Raw genomic sequence first — 17,272 nt, forward strand, 5'->3', positions numbered from 1 at the left:
GCCTTAATGTAAGTCAAGGGCACCTCCAGCCTTTCATTTTGGTTTTATTAATTTTTTTAAGTAGTAAAGCAGACAGCGAGTGTCTTTCCTAAGCCCTATTTGGCATCTTGTCTTTCAAGGGGCCCAGGTACCCGTTTTCCCCTTCTTACATGGAGGGGCATTCTCGAGCTTTGCTGGAAACCCCGGGCTCCCGCCTTGCAGCTCTGTTTGTTTTGGACTTTTATCAAGGAGGGGCGGGGTGGAAAGTTCTACGTGGGGGCAGAGATGTCAAGCACAGCCCCCTGGCCTTTCTCCCAGCCAAACAGCTCCGATAAGTGGGCAGGCCTTGAGCCCAGAGACCCACAGACACACTTGGATGACTTTACAGAAATCAGTTGGCCAGTCCCTCCAAGGGCTCTGACCAGCTCCGGATGCGCCTCCCCGCCCAGCGCCAAAGACATGGCCAACCAGACCAACGTCTCCACCCCGTACAACAGCTACGAATACTACCTGGACTACTTGGACCTCATTCCCGTGGATGAGAGGAAGCTGAAAGCCAACAAATGTGAGTTCTGATCTGGGAAGCCGGCCAGGCAGAGGCTGGGGGTTGGCCCAAAAGACTGTCTCCATTCACCTCCAACTCCAACAGATGTCAAAGATGAGCCCACAGAGATAGAAGCGAAGAGGAGTAAAATGGTATCTGTTATCTTTGTAATAGGCTTGAAACTAACCTCCAAAGAAACTCAGACACTTTGGGAGCAGAATATGCTGTTAAGATAGATTTCCTCGATAGAGTTTGATTTGTCTGGGGTTCCAAGAAGCTAGGTGAGTTTCTTCAAATTGTCGATTTCACATTCTCTCTTGCTCTATGCAGATTTGGGAGAGGTTATTGTGTCCACCCCTAAGATAAATGACTTACTAATCTCTATGAAAATAACAACCGATTTTAATCTTCATGGTCTTAGGAAGGACCACCAGAACAAACCAATATCCTTTTGCTCATCTCTCTCTCAGTCTTTCTCTCTTGGGTAAATTGGTGCTTTGTGGACAATCTTCTCTGATTATTCCAGCTACTCAGTCAAGATAACAAGTTAGCTGAGGAAATGATTATGAAAAACAAAACAAAACAAAAATTAAGTCCCAGTACTGGGGACCCATCGTCTGCTAGCCCCATATCTTGGGCTCCTTGGGTATTTCATGCCCTACAATCACAAAATCTGACAAAAAATAAGTGCAGTCACTAGAAGGAACAGGATGCTTTTTGTATGAAAAGCCAGAGAACCTGGACACACACCAGCTCAACACTGAAATCCATTTCCCTTGGAGGAAGTCATCTAAAATGTCTTGTTAGGAGGGGTTCCTGTTTCCAGTTTCCCTTACAACTTCCAGAAGCCCAGGTACCCATCCATGTTTTCATCCATCTCAACAAGCCCCACTTCCACACCATACCACAAACACACCATACCTGTCCTCCCTTCTTGCTTTTGCTCTTGATTAATGCAACAATCAAAATTTTGTAACTATCCGTGATAGGCCAGGTGTTGCACTGGCAGATGGAGGCACAAATGCCAAAAGACTCAATCCCTGTCCCTGATTTTTCTCAAGAATGATTTTATTTTATGACCATTATCGTCTATTTTCTGATGATGCTATATTTCCAAGCAGGTTATCACAACATCCCCCCACCAAACCTGGGAAAATAGTAACAAGTAAGAACATGACACTGTATCTAAACATTTCAATAATGATGTCTCAGTGTCATCTAACACTCAGTCTACATTCGACTTTCCCCATTTCCAGTAAGGGGGCAGATACAGATCCTTAGTAAGCTGTTATGTGATTCACAGTATTATGCTGATGATTTGTACAAGAGCACAGAGAGGGAAGACGTAAGGAAGGCTTCACGGGGAAGATGGGCTAAGCTGAGTCAGAGGACCCAAAGGGACTGCCTGATCCACAGAGGGCCAGCCCCGGGGCGGGGGGACCAGTTACCCTCTGCTTAGGCAGGAGGTGCTTCCGGGAAGCGTGACATGGAGGGTGTTTTTGGGAAGATTGATGTGGGGGCCAGATTCTTGCAGGTCAGCCTCAGAGGATTCATGGGAGCTGCAGGGAGTCATTTTAAATTGTAAACAGAAAAGAGACAAGGTCTGATTTGCTTGCTAAGAGTATCACTCTGGCGAATATATAAATTTGAGGTTTGGGTGGGTGGCGGGTGACACAGAGGCAGGAAACAGCCACATGCTGGGCCTGGAAACATACAGTTGCAACGATCTCTACCCTGGGGAGTTGACAATCCAGGAAGGAGGGGCCAGCAGAAATAAACAAGGGTGCTTTGGTGTTACAGCTGTGGGAATAAAAGTGGGGGGGGGCGGCAGGGCCCAGAGAAGCCAAGTGACTTTCCCCAGGTCACCCAGCAAAATATTTGCAGAGCTGGGACTTCAGTTCCAGGCTCTGATCCCTGAGGACTCTTTCCAGGACACTAGACATGTTTAGTGGGCAGATTCTCACCAGACAGGATGAACGATCAGAGCAGGAACCTTCCTCTGTCTTGCTCTCTCTATCTCCAGCTCCTGAATAATGCCTGGCACAGTCTCTGCGGGATGAATAAATAAATGAGTGTGAAGTAGGTAGCTCTTGCACACACTGTTAATTTTCATGATGGATATCTGTGTCAGTTATCAATTTGTTGCCTTCAAAATACGCTCTGTGATAAACGATGGTATTCCTTTAAAGTGAACCGGGAGTTAAGCTTTCTCTGGACAGGGCCGTGGGGGGCGGGGAGGGGAGAGGGTCCGTAGGAGGGCTGGGCTGGGGTTGGGGGTCGGCAGGGGGCCTGTGAGGACATGTGGGGCAGTCAGCCTGTCACTGTCACTGGCCCAGAACACAATCCCTCTGAGATCTTGTGGCTTCATGTGGCAGCCATCTCAACCTGGAACCCAAGGCCCCTGGGCATTCTGTGGTGGTCATAAGGGTGAGTCCTAATCCAATATGACCAGTGTCCTTAGAGGAGGAGATTAGGACACAGACACATGCAGAGGGAAGACCACGTGAGGACACAGACAGAGGACAGCCATGTACAAGCCAAGGAGCAAGGCCTCAGAAGAACCAACCCTGTGGACACCTTGATCTTGGACTTCCAGGCTCCAGAATTGTGAGAAAATAAATTTCTGCCCTTTAAGCCACGGTCTTCGTCTGTTCAGGCTAATATAACAAAATACCATAGACTGGGTGGCTTAGAAACAACGAAGATGTATTTCTCACAGTTCTGCAGGCTGGGGAGTCTAACATGAAGGCACCAGCGTGGTGACGTCTGGGTGAGGGACCTTCTCCTGCTTCGGAGCTGGTATCTTCTTGCTGGGTCCTCATGGGGGGAAGTGGTGAGGGCATTTCTGTGCAGCCTCTCTTATAAAGGCACGGATCTCATTCACAGGGTGCTCCACCCGATGACTTAAGCAGCTCCCAGAGGCCCCACTGCCCGATACCATCCCACTGGGCATTAGGATTGGACAGATGAATTTAAGGGAACACAAATGTTCTGACCATAGTGCAGCCTGAACAAATGACCTCGCCTGGGTCCCCTCCCTCAGCCCCAGGGCACCTCGTAGAGTTTCCTTATATCTTATAGATGCTCTTTTAACCCGAATAATTTTTCATACTAGGCTTCCTGCTTGTCCTTCTGTGTGATTTCTACCTCCTGGACGGGGCCTAGGCTGCCATGATGTCCCCTCCAGTCCTTCTGCTTCTGCTTCTGCATCTGCAGAAATGCCTGGCACTGCTACTTTGAAAGAGCAAGTTCATGGAGTGCAGGGGGAAAGTGGCTTTAATTTTTCTCTGGTCTCTCCTGCAAACCTACTTGGCAGTGCTGGCTCTTTCCCTGCCCCTGGGTAAGATCTGGAGCAGGACTCATGCTCCCACTTACATTTTAAAAAAAGTGTCTATCAGTCAGTCTTGTTAGCAAAGCAAATGTCTAATCCTATGAGATAAATTTCAAAAATGTTTAAAAACAAACCACCTTCAGGGCACCTGGGTGGCTCAGTTGGTTAAGCGTCTGCCTTCGGTTCAGGTCATGATCCCAGCATCCTGGAATCGAGTCCCACATCAGGCTCCCTGTTCTGCGGGGAGCCTGCTTCTCCCTCTGCCCCTCACACTGCTTGTGCTCTGTCTCTCAAATAAATAAATAAAATCTTAAAAAAAATAAAATAAAAACAAACCACCTTCCAACTTCACTCAAAGGGAGAACTTGCTCTTTCCCTGGCTCAGGGCAGGGGTGCTCCTTTCTTCTTTGCTCTGCTGGCTCCTTTCTCCCGGGCCACCTGCCCCATCCTGGTCTGGGACACCTCCTCGCGGGAGCAGGAGGGATGGAATGCGGAGAGGGTCAGGGAGGACAGGGGGTTTGTCAGCGAGGCAGCTCAGACTCTGATCTGGAGGCCGGCCGGGCTCGGCAGCAGACACCTGCTCGGATGGCCACGGAGGGTGAAGACACAGTCCATGTGCCCCAGCAATGTCCGCTACCAGGGGGCCTGCTACTTGACTCCAGAACTCTGCTCCTGTTGATCTCCCCTCCCCTCCTCACATCAGCACCGGTTAGCGGGGCTCCTCCGTGGGTTCCCTGGGACGGGGTCACCCGCCCCTGCGACCTGTGTGTGGGAAAGCGACTTTGCTCTGTAGCGGCCGTTACTTCTCTGCTAAACTCTCGTACTGGCCTCTTCACTGGCTGCCCTGCCCCCCAGCTTGACTGGCACTGGTCTAGGCGGGGGTGTCCTCTTCCCTGGGGGCAGCATGTCAAGCTGGCTCCTTCTCTCCCGGGGGGAGCTTTGTGAGGTCCTCCACCAGAGGGAATGCTCCTTCTACTCTGCTGCTGATTGCCCAGTCTCTCGCTATCAAGATTTTCTCGAGCACACATCAGACTCCAGTCTGCTGTGTCCCACTAACTGCAAAGGACACGTGCAGAGTGCCCTGGAGTGGCCCCTTTGCCGCTCGAGTGGAGGGCAGGGCGCCAACTACCCTCTCATACAGGGTGAGGGCATGGGGGACTATCTACCGTCTCTAAAGAAAATCCCTTGGAGGGAAGCCTTCCAAAACCAGACTTTAAGTAGTCAACACGTATCTTAGTCTACTCAGGCTGCTGTCACAAAATATTATAGACTGGGAGCTTAAACAACGGACATTCATTTCTCACTGTTCTGGAGGCTGGAAGTCCAAGATCAAGGTGGCAGGAGATTTGCTGTCTGATGAGGACTTGCTTCCTGCCTTGTAGACAGCCACTTTCTTACTGTGGGCTCACAGGGCCTTTCTTCCAGGTCTGTGAGTGGAGAGAGCCTGCGGGGAGACGCAGCGGGAGGTGGGGGGGTAGAGGGAGAGGGTGTTTCTTCCTTTTCTCATAAAGACACTAATCCCATCGTGGGGCCCCACCCTCGTGATTGCTTCTAAACCTAATTACCTCTCAAAGTCCCCACTTCCAAATACCATCAGTCTGGAGATTAGGGCTTCTGCATTGGGAGGTGAGGGAACATACTCAATCCATAGCATTGCCTTTCTATAGAGTCCACTGTGATCATCCTGTCTCCCCTAGAGATTTCAAATAGCATCTGGGATATTTCAAATAGGAGACGGCTGTATATATATATATATATTTTTTTTAAGATTTTATTTGAGAGAGACAGAGAAAATGAGCCCGGGGGGAGGGGCAGAAGGAGAGAGAAAGAGAGAGAGAGGGAGAAACAGCTCCCCGCTGAGCAGGAAGCCGGACCTGTAAGTGCTGTTTTGTACTTTGCTCTTCCTGACTTGACAATATTTTGTTTTCTTGTGTTGTTAAATATTCTTTCACAAAAATTTTGTAAACAACTGCATGGTGTTCTAGAAATTTCTATTTTTGAACATCTAGAATGATTCCTGGATTTTGCTGGTACAAGCAGTGGACTTGGGAGAAAAAAACTTACGTTGTGTGTCAAGTAAAGATATCTTGCCTACTTTTGTCCATGGTATTTGAATTCAAAGAAGTTTACTAAAAAACAAACGGGGGCGCCTGGGTGGCTCAGTCGGTTAAGCGTCTGCCTTCAGCTCCTGTCATCTCAGGTTCTTGGGCTCAGGTCATGATCTCAGGGTCCTGGGATGGAGCCCCGTGTCAGGCTCCCTGCTCAGCAGTGAGTCTGCTTCTCCCTCTGCCTCTGTGCTCTCTCTGTCTCTCACTCTCTGTCAAGTAAATAAATAAAATCTTTAAAGAACAAACAACAACCCCCCCCCAAAATGCAAAAACAGAAATCTCCACCATGCACACTCTGTGCTACTGTTACCAGCGTGTCACTTTTGTTTTCTGTAATGGTCGGCAAAAGGCAGGGTCAGGCGGTCTCGGGGATGCTCTGTTACTTGGCTTTGAAGGTTGGGTAAGGTAAGCATGAGTCCAGGTGAGGATGGACAGAGTCACACTGCAGAAAGCAGGTGAGCTTCTCTGCTGACAAATGTACCTTTCTCTCCTCGCCAGTTCCTCTGGGTTGGATCTCTGACCCAGTCGAACAGACCAGAGAGATTCACCTCCCAGTTCCGTGCAGAGTTACACATCAAAGGCAGAAAGAGGCTGGGAATGGAGCCATGAGCCAGGGATGCTTTAAGGTGAGACAAAGGCAAAGCTTCTGGAAGGTCACCTGGGGTGGCTGGTTGAAATGTGGAAGACCAGGCTGGGTTCAACTCCTGTGCCAAGTAGAGAAGGAGGGAAACAGAAGGAAAAATACCTCGGCTCATGCATTCACCTAACAAGCAGGGAGGATTTTAAGATTTTTGTGTTCATGCCCATACACTGGAATTTATTCCGTCATGGATGGGCAGATCATTGGAAACATCCAGGGACTGATATACATATTTTATGGAGCATTCAGTGCTGACTCGAAGGCTCTGGGTTGCTCTTTCCCAGGGTTGGCTTGAAATCTGGTGTGATTTTGTTACAGGGACTTCACAAGGATTTTTACCCTTGTGATTTTCAGATATGATTTCTGTTTCGGGGAAAGGTTAAGAATCTCCCCAACACTGTCAAAAAGGTGGGCAAGGCAAATCTGTTTCTTGAGGCTCTGCCTGAATGAATTATACGTATACATTCCAGATACAGCTCTGATGCTCCCTTGCAGGAAGCAGCAAGATGGATTGATTTCCTTTGGGTAGTGTCTGGCTTTCACGCGCTATTATTTACTTCTCTGGTCAGTATGTCTTCTTCCTTTAATTATGGCTTAGGAACAATCTGTCATAACCTGTATCGACTTCCACTGATGTGCCAGCTCTGGCAGCTTCAATAATAAGGCGGTCTGTTCACCTGCTGCTCCCACAGCTGGGAGAGGAAGAACAGAAACATGCCACTAACCCATCTCTTCTGAACACAAGGCAGAGAACTCAGCGAGAAGACCGAGCAAAAGACCTACGTGTAACTCTTTTCTCACATCAGAGCAACCAATTTTATATTACAACTTTAACCGAGACTTGTAACTCTTCAGCCAACGGTCAGCCCTATGGATAGGATATAAGCGGTGAAAGTGATTTTTTTTTTTTTTTTAAACAAGATATGAGACTGTTTACCTCGGAACGAATTTCCCATCGAGGTAGCCCCACCTAGAGGTGCTACATGCGAATGATTCCATTACTGCTCAAAAACTGCTTGGGGCTCTTCTTTTGGAACTGACTTTGGTAGTGACAACATGTTCTATGGGACATCTACAGTGATAAACTATGTATCTCTTTTGAGGGTGGATTTGCTTTGGGGAAATAGTTAGAATCACCCATAAACCGATCAGGTGAATGGAAGGGATGACTGAGCTGATTGGTACTGCCTGGGTGTCGAAAATAAAATATGATTTTACAAAGTAGCAAAACGTGTGTGTGTGTGTGTGTGTGTGTGTGTGTCCTTGATGATAATTCCCAAAGAATAATTTATAAACATTTATGAATCTTTGGTAAATGTTTATAAATGTTTAATTAAGATATGTATTTTAGGAAAATTTATATGCCTCTATGATAGAGGATGATTATTGTGAAAGTCAGCATTCATTTGGATTTGTAAATTTTGGTACGCTCATTTAAAAAGTCGGCTCTTTTTACTGATTCAAATGAAGAAGACTGGTTACAATTAACAGAGTACCAGGCTCAAGAGAAGTTGGTTTCTCTCTCACATGAAAGTCTGCAGGACCAGGTGCTGGGTCGGCCCCATGAACTCCTCAGAAGCCAGCTTCCTTCCGGCTCCTTGCTCTGCCGTCCCCCGAACATGTCCCTCATCCTCACACTCCAAGCCGTGCTCTGGCCATCACATCCACGTTCCCACCAGCAAAATGTAATACGGGATTACGAAGGGATACAAGGTTATTAGAAATCGAGCAGTCTCTGCAGGAGGCCTTCCAGTAGCTGTCCTGTAATAGTCCCACTCACATCTCATTGGCCAGAACCTTGTCACATGACCATATCTAGCTGAAAGGGAGTCTGGGAAATGTAGTCTTTATCCCAGGCAGCAAAAGGCAGGGCTTCTATTACTATGAAAGCACCTGTAAGCAAACACGAGGATTCACAGCTAGCAGTCTATACTGCAGTTACCTTTACTCATAATTCACATTTCAGTGGAGCTTGAAGGACACAGTGATATCACTTGCCCAATACCCTCTGAACAGAAAAAATAATTTTAGTTCTTTTTATATATCATTTCACAACCATTAAACAAGGAACTGTGCCATGTGCATTATAGATACATATTATTTTATTCAATCCACCTAACAGTCTATCTAACACACACCATCATCCCCATTTACGGTGTAAAAATCTCAGATTGCCTGAGATCCCATGGCTAGAAAATGGCCAAGTCAGAACTTGAATCCAACACCACCCACCTGCAGCGCCTAGGCCCTTAACCCGGTTGTTGTTCCCCAGGAAGGGAAAAATCTTGGAGTTAATCTCCTATCAGGACTCGGGGACCCAAACGTTAGTAGCATTTGGAGGAAGGCTAAAACGGAGGTTTAGCAGTTCACAAAACTGAACAAAACCGAGGTGCCTGCTATGAGTAGGGAGTATCTGGGTCCGGTTACTTTCTCAGCTCCAGGGTAGGATGAGGAATCCCCCAGTGTGAAGCCCCACCATTGCCATTCGAGCCTCTTCTTGTCAATCGATCGTGGATGCCTAATTCCCACAGTGTGGACTCGGAAAGGAAGGAAGGAGGGAGGGAGGGAAGAGGGGAGAGGAGAAAAAGGAAGTAAATGAGGAGCGGGGAGGGGAGGGGAAGGGAGGGGAAGAGGATGGGTGAGGGGAGGAAAGTTTTCCATGGCTGGACCAGTTTCCTTGTCAAGCCAACCTGGTGCTCCTCAGGGATGTTTAAACATTTCCAGCCCTGGTGGATGACATCACTTGCCCTGGAATGAAATGTTCTCTCCAAGCACTTAGACTGAATCTTCAGTAGGAAGAGGAAAAAGAACCCTATTTTTTTTTTTTTTTTTTTTGGCCATCTTTTTCAGCAGAACACAAGGAAAGAGAATTTAGTACAGGAAATGGCCAGTGGCTACTGATAGCCTTCTTGGTCTGAAAACAATTCAAATTTCACTTCTCTGAAGACACTGTGTTCTGTGGAAGGTGTTGCTTCATTTCCTGCTCAGTATGTGGGGATAGTTGACCAAGGGCTAAGCAGATGCATGTGAGCCCAGGAGAAGGGGGGGGGGGGTTGTGTCTCAGCTGCTGAACTTCTGAAGCTGTTTTCTTAGAGGCCCCGACGGAACTTCTCTAGGTGCTGAAGATCTCAAAACCTGTATGATTTTTTTTTTTTTTTTTAAATTTTGACAGAGAGATAGAACAGGTAGGCAGAGAGGCAGGCAGAGGGAGAGGGAGAGGCAGGCTCCCCGCCGAGCAGGGAGCCCGATGCGGGGCTCGATCCCGGGGACCCCGGGATCATGACCTGAGCCGAAGGCAGCCGCTCAACCGACTGAGCCACCCAGGCGCCCCACCCTGTATGATTTTTATGAAGGAGATAGAGCAGTGGTGGTTGCCTAAATCCAAAACATCCTTACAGAATAAAACCAAACCTTCTGAAAGCATTTATACGGTCCCACTTTGAGGGTTATAAAATAAATTGTGACCAGCTGGTGGAACCGAAGCACGTGTTCTAGAATAATGTGCGGTGAGCAGTCAGGGAATGCTGAGAACTCCAGAGCCTCCTTTCAAAAGTCCTTCAGTTTCGGACAGACAGTAACAACCTCATTCCCTATTTCCCGGGAGCCCATACACCCCCTAAAACCGGTCAGTGTTCTGGGGCACCACCGTCCGTTTCTCAGCTCAGGGACAGAGAGGAGAGAGGATTGTGGGAGCCAGCCTGGGGGTCTTTGTTGTCCTTGTCTTTCTGGATCGTGGAGGCTAAGTTGCTGATGCTTCATTTCAAGGTAGTGGGGGCTCTGATTCCTTCAGCGAGTACTGCATCTCTTCCTGTAACTGTTTTTGATGCTGTCAAGGTCTAAGATGAACTCTTAACAAGCCTTTGGTTTCTCTCTCTACCTGTCTTGGGTCATGGAGAGTAGAGGTGACACCCTTTACTCAAGGGTCATTATTTACCCCCAGCGCCTTCACTTCCTGGCTCTGTGTAGATGACACACAAATCACTAACACCCCATTCATTCTGTCTTTCTGTTCGTTTCCTCATGCGCTTACCCATTCCTAAACATCTTTTTGTTTAACAGAGCACAGCACAAGGCCGGGCAGGAGCTCAGAGGAGGATGTAGGGGAGGAGCATGCAGGAGAGAGGGGGCGGCCGTTTTGCTGTGCTACTGTGGTCCCCTCCGAATCCTTCACAGCCCCTGGCAGCGCCTGACTTGAGTGGGTGCTTAATAAATTCCTGTGGGGTGATCACCCTGCAGTAGCCTCCTTTGCTCACACGTGTAGGTGTCTAGCAGGTCCAGCTGGGGGCATCTGGGCCCGGGGGCAGGAGTGTGTCTGGGGTAAGATACTTGCACACACTAATTATGAGCCCGGTGAGCTGTGCCCGTAGCCATCATCCACCACCAAGAAACACTACCGTATTGCAACAGCACCTAGCAACTCGCAGAATGTTCCTGATCTGGAGCCCCGGAGAACAGTACCTCCTGGCCTGCCAGGTTCTACCCAGAGCCCCCAAGAGGCGAAGTATGATTCCCAGTTTCCCTGCCCCTTCCGCCTCTGGCCACAAATCTAGGCCCAGGGCCGGCTGCACAGGGGATCTTCCCTCCTGTCACTGCCCCCCCCAGCTGGGTGCGTGCCCCTGAAAGAAAGGGGGCAGTGAGGCCTCGGTTAAAAAAGTCTGCCTTGCCCACCACAGGAGGGTTCCAGCCCCCTAGTCGAACTCACCTCCTCCTAAAATCTCTGAGTCTTGGGGTCTCTGAGGCTGCCCCTGATGGAGCAGTGCCCCCAGGCCCCTGCTGCCCTCACAGGGGAGGGGAGGCTGGCTGTCACATGAGCTGCCCACAGCCCTTTCTTCTCCCTCTGTGGAGAAGGGGAAGGAGGCGAGCACCAGGAGCCGAAAAAGCACATCCATGGGGTGCCACCCAATTTCACGGACTGGTTTTCCCTCAGCAACCCTGCCGTCCGTTGCTCAGGGAAAAAGTCACTTCCCTGCTGCCCTGGTCCTTCCCAAGGTTACTGTTCGTGGAAAAGTCTTCCCACTGGTCACGGCTGAGAGGCTGAGAGAGGCTGGAAGAGGGGAGAAACGCCTCTCCTCAGGGCCCTGTTTCCCCTGGCTGCGGGCTCCGGTGGCGTCACGCTGATGTTGAGATGCACCCCCCCCCCCCCCCAGATTTGATTGTCATCACCTTCTGGGCGAGCCTGGCATTCTTCGTCATGCTTCTCTTCCTCATCCTGCTCTACATGTCCTGGTCAGGCTCCTCACAGGCGAGGTGAGTACAGAGGGTGCCGACACAGGTAAGTCCCGGGGCTAACTAGCCAGTGACTGCAGCGCAGGCCACGCCGTGGAATATTACTCGGTCACAAAAAGGAATGGATCCCCGATTCCCGCTCCAACACGGATGCACTGCCAAGACACTGTGCCAAGTGAAAAAAGCTAGACACAAAAGGCCCCCGTGTTGGGGGATTCCATGGATATGAAACATCTAGAATAAATAAAACTCTATAGAGACGGAAAGCAGATTAGTGCTTGCTAATGGGGCTGGGGCTGCTTGTTCGGATGCCAAAAATATTCTAAAGCAGATTGTGTGGATGGCTGCACAGTTTTGTGAGTATACTGGAGGTCTTTGAATTTTCCATTTTAAACGGCCGAACTTTACTGTATATAAAATATATCTCAATTAAGCTGTTAAAGAAAATAAAGCCAAAATGACCCCCCATGGCAGTTAGGTCTTGCCAAACGACTCACCAGGAAAAGGGGACCCAAACGTAGGCGTCTATGACCACCATCTGTTACTGAATACCTACTGTGTGCCTTAGTAGCTAAACTGGAGGTAAAATCCAGGAGCTCCAAGCAGTAATTAGCTAGTAATTAACCTAGCTCATTATAGGTTAGGTCTCCTGTGCTAGACAATTGGCCCACCATATCCAATCTCCCCTTCTAGCTTAATCTGCCCCCCCAACAGCTACTGCTGTCCTAATGAATGTTCTAGCTGGGGACCCTAGACTACCTCTCTCTCTGTCTCAGCTGATGGGACCAGGGGTGGGCAACTGACCCAAGAGGGCCTGCCCAAAGCCCCTTGAAACGCATGGCCTGACAGAAGAGCTGGGCCCAGGGAGCGCTGAGTGGTCCAGGAGCAAGACGGGCTGGAGGCCATCAGTGACCAAGCAGTCTGGGGGAGTGGAAACCACGAGTCAGCATAGGAAGCTGGCAACAGAGAGTCAAGCAGAGCTGTTCTGGGAGAGGGAGGGGAGGGAGGGCAGAGAAGAGAGGGCGCCCCCCCCCCCGCACCTGGTGGGGTCCCTATGCTGGTTCAGGGCAGACCTGCACATCTGCACACGTCCAGATCTACCTCAAGGGGGCTCTGTCTCCCTGCCTCCACCCTGCCCTGCCCAGAGAGGCTCACAAGTCACTTCTGGTTCCCTTTGGTCACACGGGGAGGCAGGGGCCAGCTTCTGAGCAATGAAGAAATCCATTCTTTTTGTCTAGTTTTAAGAACTCACACTGAATTTAAGCAGATTTATATCCCAAGAGGAACCTGGGTCGGGGGGGGGCCGGTAAATGAACGCACTCTTCTGAGGGGACTTGTAGGCAGCCCTGTGCTAGGGACAGTTTGCAAGAATGGTCAGTACCCTCCCCAGTGGAAAGCTCCCCGGTCCAGTGGGCTCACAGGAGGCCATAGCTGAGGAATCTTGCATGTCTTTCAGGGCTACAATTTTACGGGGCAAATGGATGATGCTGTTCGCCCTGACACCAAAGAAAGCACTCTCCAGACATTTTAACGGGCATGGGATGCTCAGGGGAGCCAAATGGATCTTACTGTAAGATTTGGGAAGGAGATGCTGAGTGGCTCCCTGAGGAGTTGCTCTTTCTATGCTTAAAAATATTATGCTAGCAACATCTGAAAGGAGGGCTCTGCTCTACCAGGCTCCCTTCCTGACCCTCTTCATTCATGTTAGAATTAGAACTAGTTGAAACTAGTTCTCTGGCTGAGTCTCTACCAAGGCATCGCCTCATGTTATCCTGATGATAGCTAAGAGCAGATGATGGTCCCATTTCATTGATGAATCGGAAGGCAGGTGGGACGTGGTGGGCCGGCTCATGCCAGGCAGGTGTGCCCACCGCCCCCACACCTCACGTTCAGGAGAGGTGTCCAGAGAGGACGGGTTTCTAGCTAAGACACAAGTTTGGCTGGAGGCACAGATACATGAGCTATCTACTCCGGTAGCTGGATGGAAGGTCCACTTGCCTGCTCCCCATCATAAGTGGACAATGAGGGAGAAGTGACCTCAGAGGGAATGTCCGAGGGTCAAGGTCACCATCAAGCACTGCTTAGTATCTTCCCTTTCTCCACAGTGGTGACCTTTGTGAGCTGGGCTGTTGAGGTGCTCTTGCCCTGTGATGCCTTCTCTGTGGGTTCTGGGCAGGCAGGACGGTGCAACAGGAAAGCATCCAGTAAGTTCTTGCGCCAGCTTTGATGCCTGCCTCCCCTCTGCTCTGTCCACAGGAACAACGCCCAGCACCACCCAAAATGCCCCTGGAGTAAGAGCCCCCACCTCCCCCTCTGCTTCTGGAGGCACCCCACAGGCTCCACTGAGCTCGGGCAAAGAGCCAGGCAGCAGAGCATGCAGCCCTGAGCAGCAGCGGTGGCCACGAGCCCCCCCACCTTGCCCCACCCTGCCCCCCAGGCCCACCCTGCTCTCCTCCGGGAACTGGCTGTCCATGGGGACCCCCCACAGCATCAGCTGACATCAGGAACAAGCGGGACGAGCCGCCCCCTGGAGACAGAACCTCTCAACTGTAGAACTGACCCCAGCAAATTGGTGAACTGAAACTAACCTGGACACACAGGCGCCTTCGGAAAGCCTGCTCCCGTGCAGCAGGAAGTGCAAGTAGGCCAAGATGTACTCTACGAGGGGGCACAAGTACGCATTATCCAGGGCTCGCAGTCCCCCCCAGCACAGGGAAGTAGCCCCAGATAGTGCTGATTTCCAGTGCATTTTACCTGCATACTTCCTTCTTATGTTCACTTTGGGAAGGGTAGAAAATAAAACGTATGTGAATTAATTAAAAAAAAATATTTGCTTGCTAATCTTTATTGGGCCACTTTTTAGCTTCAACTATTACTGCCGTAATATAGTTTTTTTAAAAGATTTATTTATTTGAGAGAGAGAGTGCATGCATGGGGGGAGGGCCCGAGAGGGGGGGAGACAAGCAGACCCCCTGCTGAGCAGGGAGCCCCATTGCGGAGCTCCACCCCAGGACCGAAACCAAGTCTGATGCTTCACCTACTCAGCCACCCAGGCACCCCATACTGCTGTAATATTTATCAACCCTGAGTTCTAGGCGGGTTGGAAGAAAGTCGGAACTTTCTTTTGGACACAGCCAGGGAAGGCCTTTGAAGTTCCTACCCATCCCCCACTGTCGCCCACTGTTACCCCGGCAGGGACGTGCAGGTCCTGCCAGCATCGCTGACTGTGGTCAAGGGACCCAAGTCACACTCCTGACCTCCCCAAATCCTTTAAAAGACAGAGCCCAAGGGGAGAGGGTCTGCACTGGAATGCTGTCTCAGCACGTCTTTGAGCTGGTAGGATGGGTCCCATGTAGGTGACATTACGGGCCCTCTGGTCCGAGCCCTCCGAAGTATACTGGAGATAGCACCAAAGTACAAAGCCCACAGAACCCACGCCAGCGCGGTGGACTGACAAATCCCCCAGATGGGGGCAGGCTCGGCCTCACCTGACTCGGGGGCGGTGGGTTAGAAAGGGAGACGAGGGAGGGGAGACCAGTGAGCTCAAGAGACATGGAAAAGGGGCGAGAAAGGACACGTGGACTCTCCTACTTGAATCTAAATGCAGGATTCTGATTTAGGAATGGTCTCAAAAAACACTATTGCAGTTGTTTGGGGTGAGGGGTGGGGGGTGGGGGGGAGGGGGGAGGGAGGCAGCCACTCCCTGCTTTCTAAACAATGAGCCCGTATGCGCTAAGGGGACTGGAGGCAGACAGGCATTACTCTTATCCTGGTTAAAAATCCTAAATCATGAAAAACCACCGGAACCGAGTCTAAGGCACAATGCAGGAACAGAGAAGTGTCAACGTTTAAGCTGGGGCCGACGGACAGGGAAGACTGCTGTGCAGTCCTGTGACCGTGGCCAAGCGCCCCCCCCTCCCCCCCGCACCCGAGGGGGCCACGCTGTGCGGGAGCGATGTGGGCACACGCAGAGTTCTGAGTGCACTAAGTGCACACGCCAGAATTCTCCTGAGGTTTGTCAGCTGCTGCGCCAATTAACGTGGGAACCTTAAAAGTCAAATCTTGACTTCTAAAATGCAGGTTTCTGTGAAATGAAATGGTCTGTTAATACCAATTAAGCAAAACACAAAAGCCTAACAAAAATAGACATTTATTAACAAGTTATAAAATCCCAAATCCCCCCCCTTTGAAACAATTAAAAAAAAAAATACAGGCTTTCTTTCCAAAGCAGAGACCAAATCAATTTTATACTGTAGGAATTTACATAGTAAAATAATTAACACCGGCAGGAGCTCATTCACTCAAAAAGTTATACAAAGCTTTGTTAAGACTTCTCATGGAAAGAAAAGTTGAAACATCTCTCTTCACACTCTTTATCTGACGTATTACGTTCTTGGACATTTTAGCTTTAATATGCACATAATCCCTTAAGTGCTCAGAAGTGTTACCTCGACTTGAGGTATATTCTCTGAAGAGCGACGAAGCTGGGAGGCGGGGCTTACCTACCTGACCACTGAGCCTGCTTGTGGCCCGGAAGGCCCCACGCCCACTGCAGCTCCGATTACGCTGTGTGCACACAGTCCCTTGAGCTTAGTACCTACTGGTGAATTAAATAAGTCAACTTCGTTCGTCAGGAAACGGAGTTGACACAGACAGAACTCGTCATCATACAAGGCTTGCAGGGAAACCCTTGACTCAACCAAACTTCTAGAACCTGGGGCCAGAAGGCGTCAGATGGCAAGGCGTCAGATGGCAGGGCGTCAGGCGTCGGGGACTGAGGCGGCGATGTTCTTACAGAGGATGACGATGGCCTCCTCGTCACCACTTGGCGTGTCCTCTGCGGCGTCACAGATCATTCGGACATGGGTTAGGAGGGTGTCCGGCCGCTGAGCCCCCAGCCAGACGTCCTTAATGTACAGAGACACCAGGAATGCTGCGGTGGCTGAGGAAGAGGTGAACGACAAGGCCGTTAGGACACAAAGCTACTTCGCTGGAAAGCCAGTCACCCCCACCCCCCACGCATGGGGACACAGAGGCTTTGCTCAGTGCCCAGTGAACTGTGGCAAAAGGAGGTGAGCATGTATTCAAGACAAATTAATTTTGCCTTTGCTTAACTTTGGGGTTAATCTTCTTTATCCTAAAATTTCTCTTTTTATTCGATCAATGTGTGTGGAATGGAAAGTTACTACAAGCCAAGTTTCTTCTTGGTTCTGACCACCCGTGCCGAGAGCCAGAACTGAGGTCTGAGAAGAGGTTCCAGGTTCACTTCACATCACTTCCCCAATGGCATGGGTGAGGTGACAGGGTTTCCCAGGCCCAGACTCAACTCCCTGACAGCATCCAGATGAGAGAAGAGGTCACCCACCCAGGGGAGTTCACCTGCTCAGGCTGCTGGCCTAACCCCCTTCCTGCTCCCCTTCCATTGCTGGTGAAAGGAACAGTCC

At 50.1% G+C, this 17,272-nt stretch overlaps 2 protein-coding genes across 2 annotated transcripts in view; one reads left to right on the top strand and one right to left on the bottom strand.

Moving 5' to 3' along the window:
- The first annotated feature begins 425 nt into the window (after positions 1 to 425).
- Positions 426 to 14,228, top strand: MRAP (melanocortin 2 receptor accessory protein). The gene is made up of 3 exons (XM_031037239.2): positions 426 to 544; positions 11,750 to 11,849; positions 14,085 to 14,228. Exons 1-3 carry the CDS (start codon positions 439 to 441, stop codon positions 14,212 to 14,214), a joined length of 336 nt encoding a protein of 111 aa, XP_030893099.2. The 5' UTR covers positions 426 to 438; the 3' UTR covers positions 14,215 to 14,228.
- A 1,734-nt stretch (positions 14,229 to 15,962) lies between these two features.
- The window catches only part of URB1 (URB1 ribosome biogenesis factor), a 56,540-nt gene continuing 55,230 nt past the window's right edge, over positions 15,963 to 17,272 (bottom strand). The window contains 1 exon segment of the mRNA XM_081803047.1: positions 15,963 to 16,770. Within this exon segment, the coding sequence (XP_081659173.1) occupies positions 16,589 to 16,770 (182 nt within the window). The 3' untranslated portion in view covers positions 15,963 to 16,588.

This window comes from Leptonychotes weddellii, chromosome 1 (assembly GCF_054177405.1).
Source record: "Leptonychotes weddellii isolate Sample4059 chromosome 1, ASM5417740v2, whole genome shotgun sequence".
Taxonomy (NCBI): Eukaryota; Metazoa; Chordata; class Mammalia; order Carnivora; family Phocidae; genus Leptonychotes; species Leptonychotes weddellii.

Bases quoted from the DNA above. Each gene is read 5' to 3' on its own strand.
- MRAP (XM_031037239.2), top strand. From the start codon at position 439: ATGGCCAACCAGACCAACGTCTCCACCCCGTACAACAGCTACGAATAC. The intron at 545-11,749 runs GTGAGTTCTGAT...CCCCCCCCCCAG, and splicing joins GAAGCTGAAAGCCAACAAAT to ATTTGATTGTCATCACCTTC. The intron at 11,850-14,084 runs GTGAGTACAGAG...CTCTGTCCACAG, and splicing joins TCAGGCTCCTCACAGGCGAG to GAACAACGCCCAGCACCACC.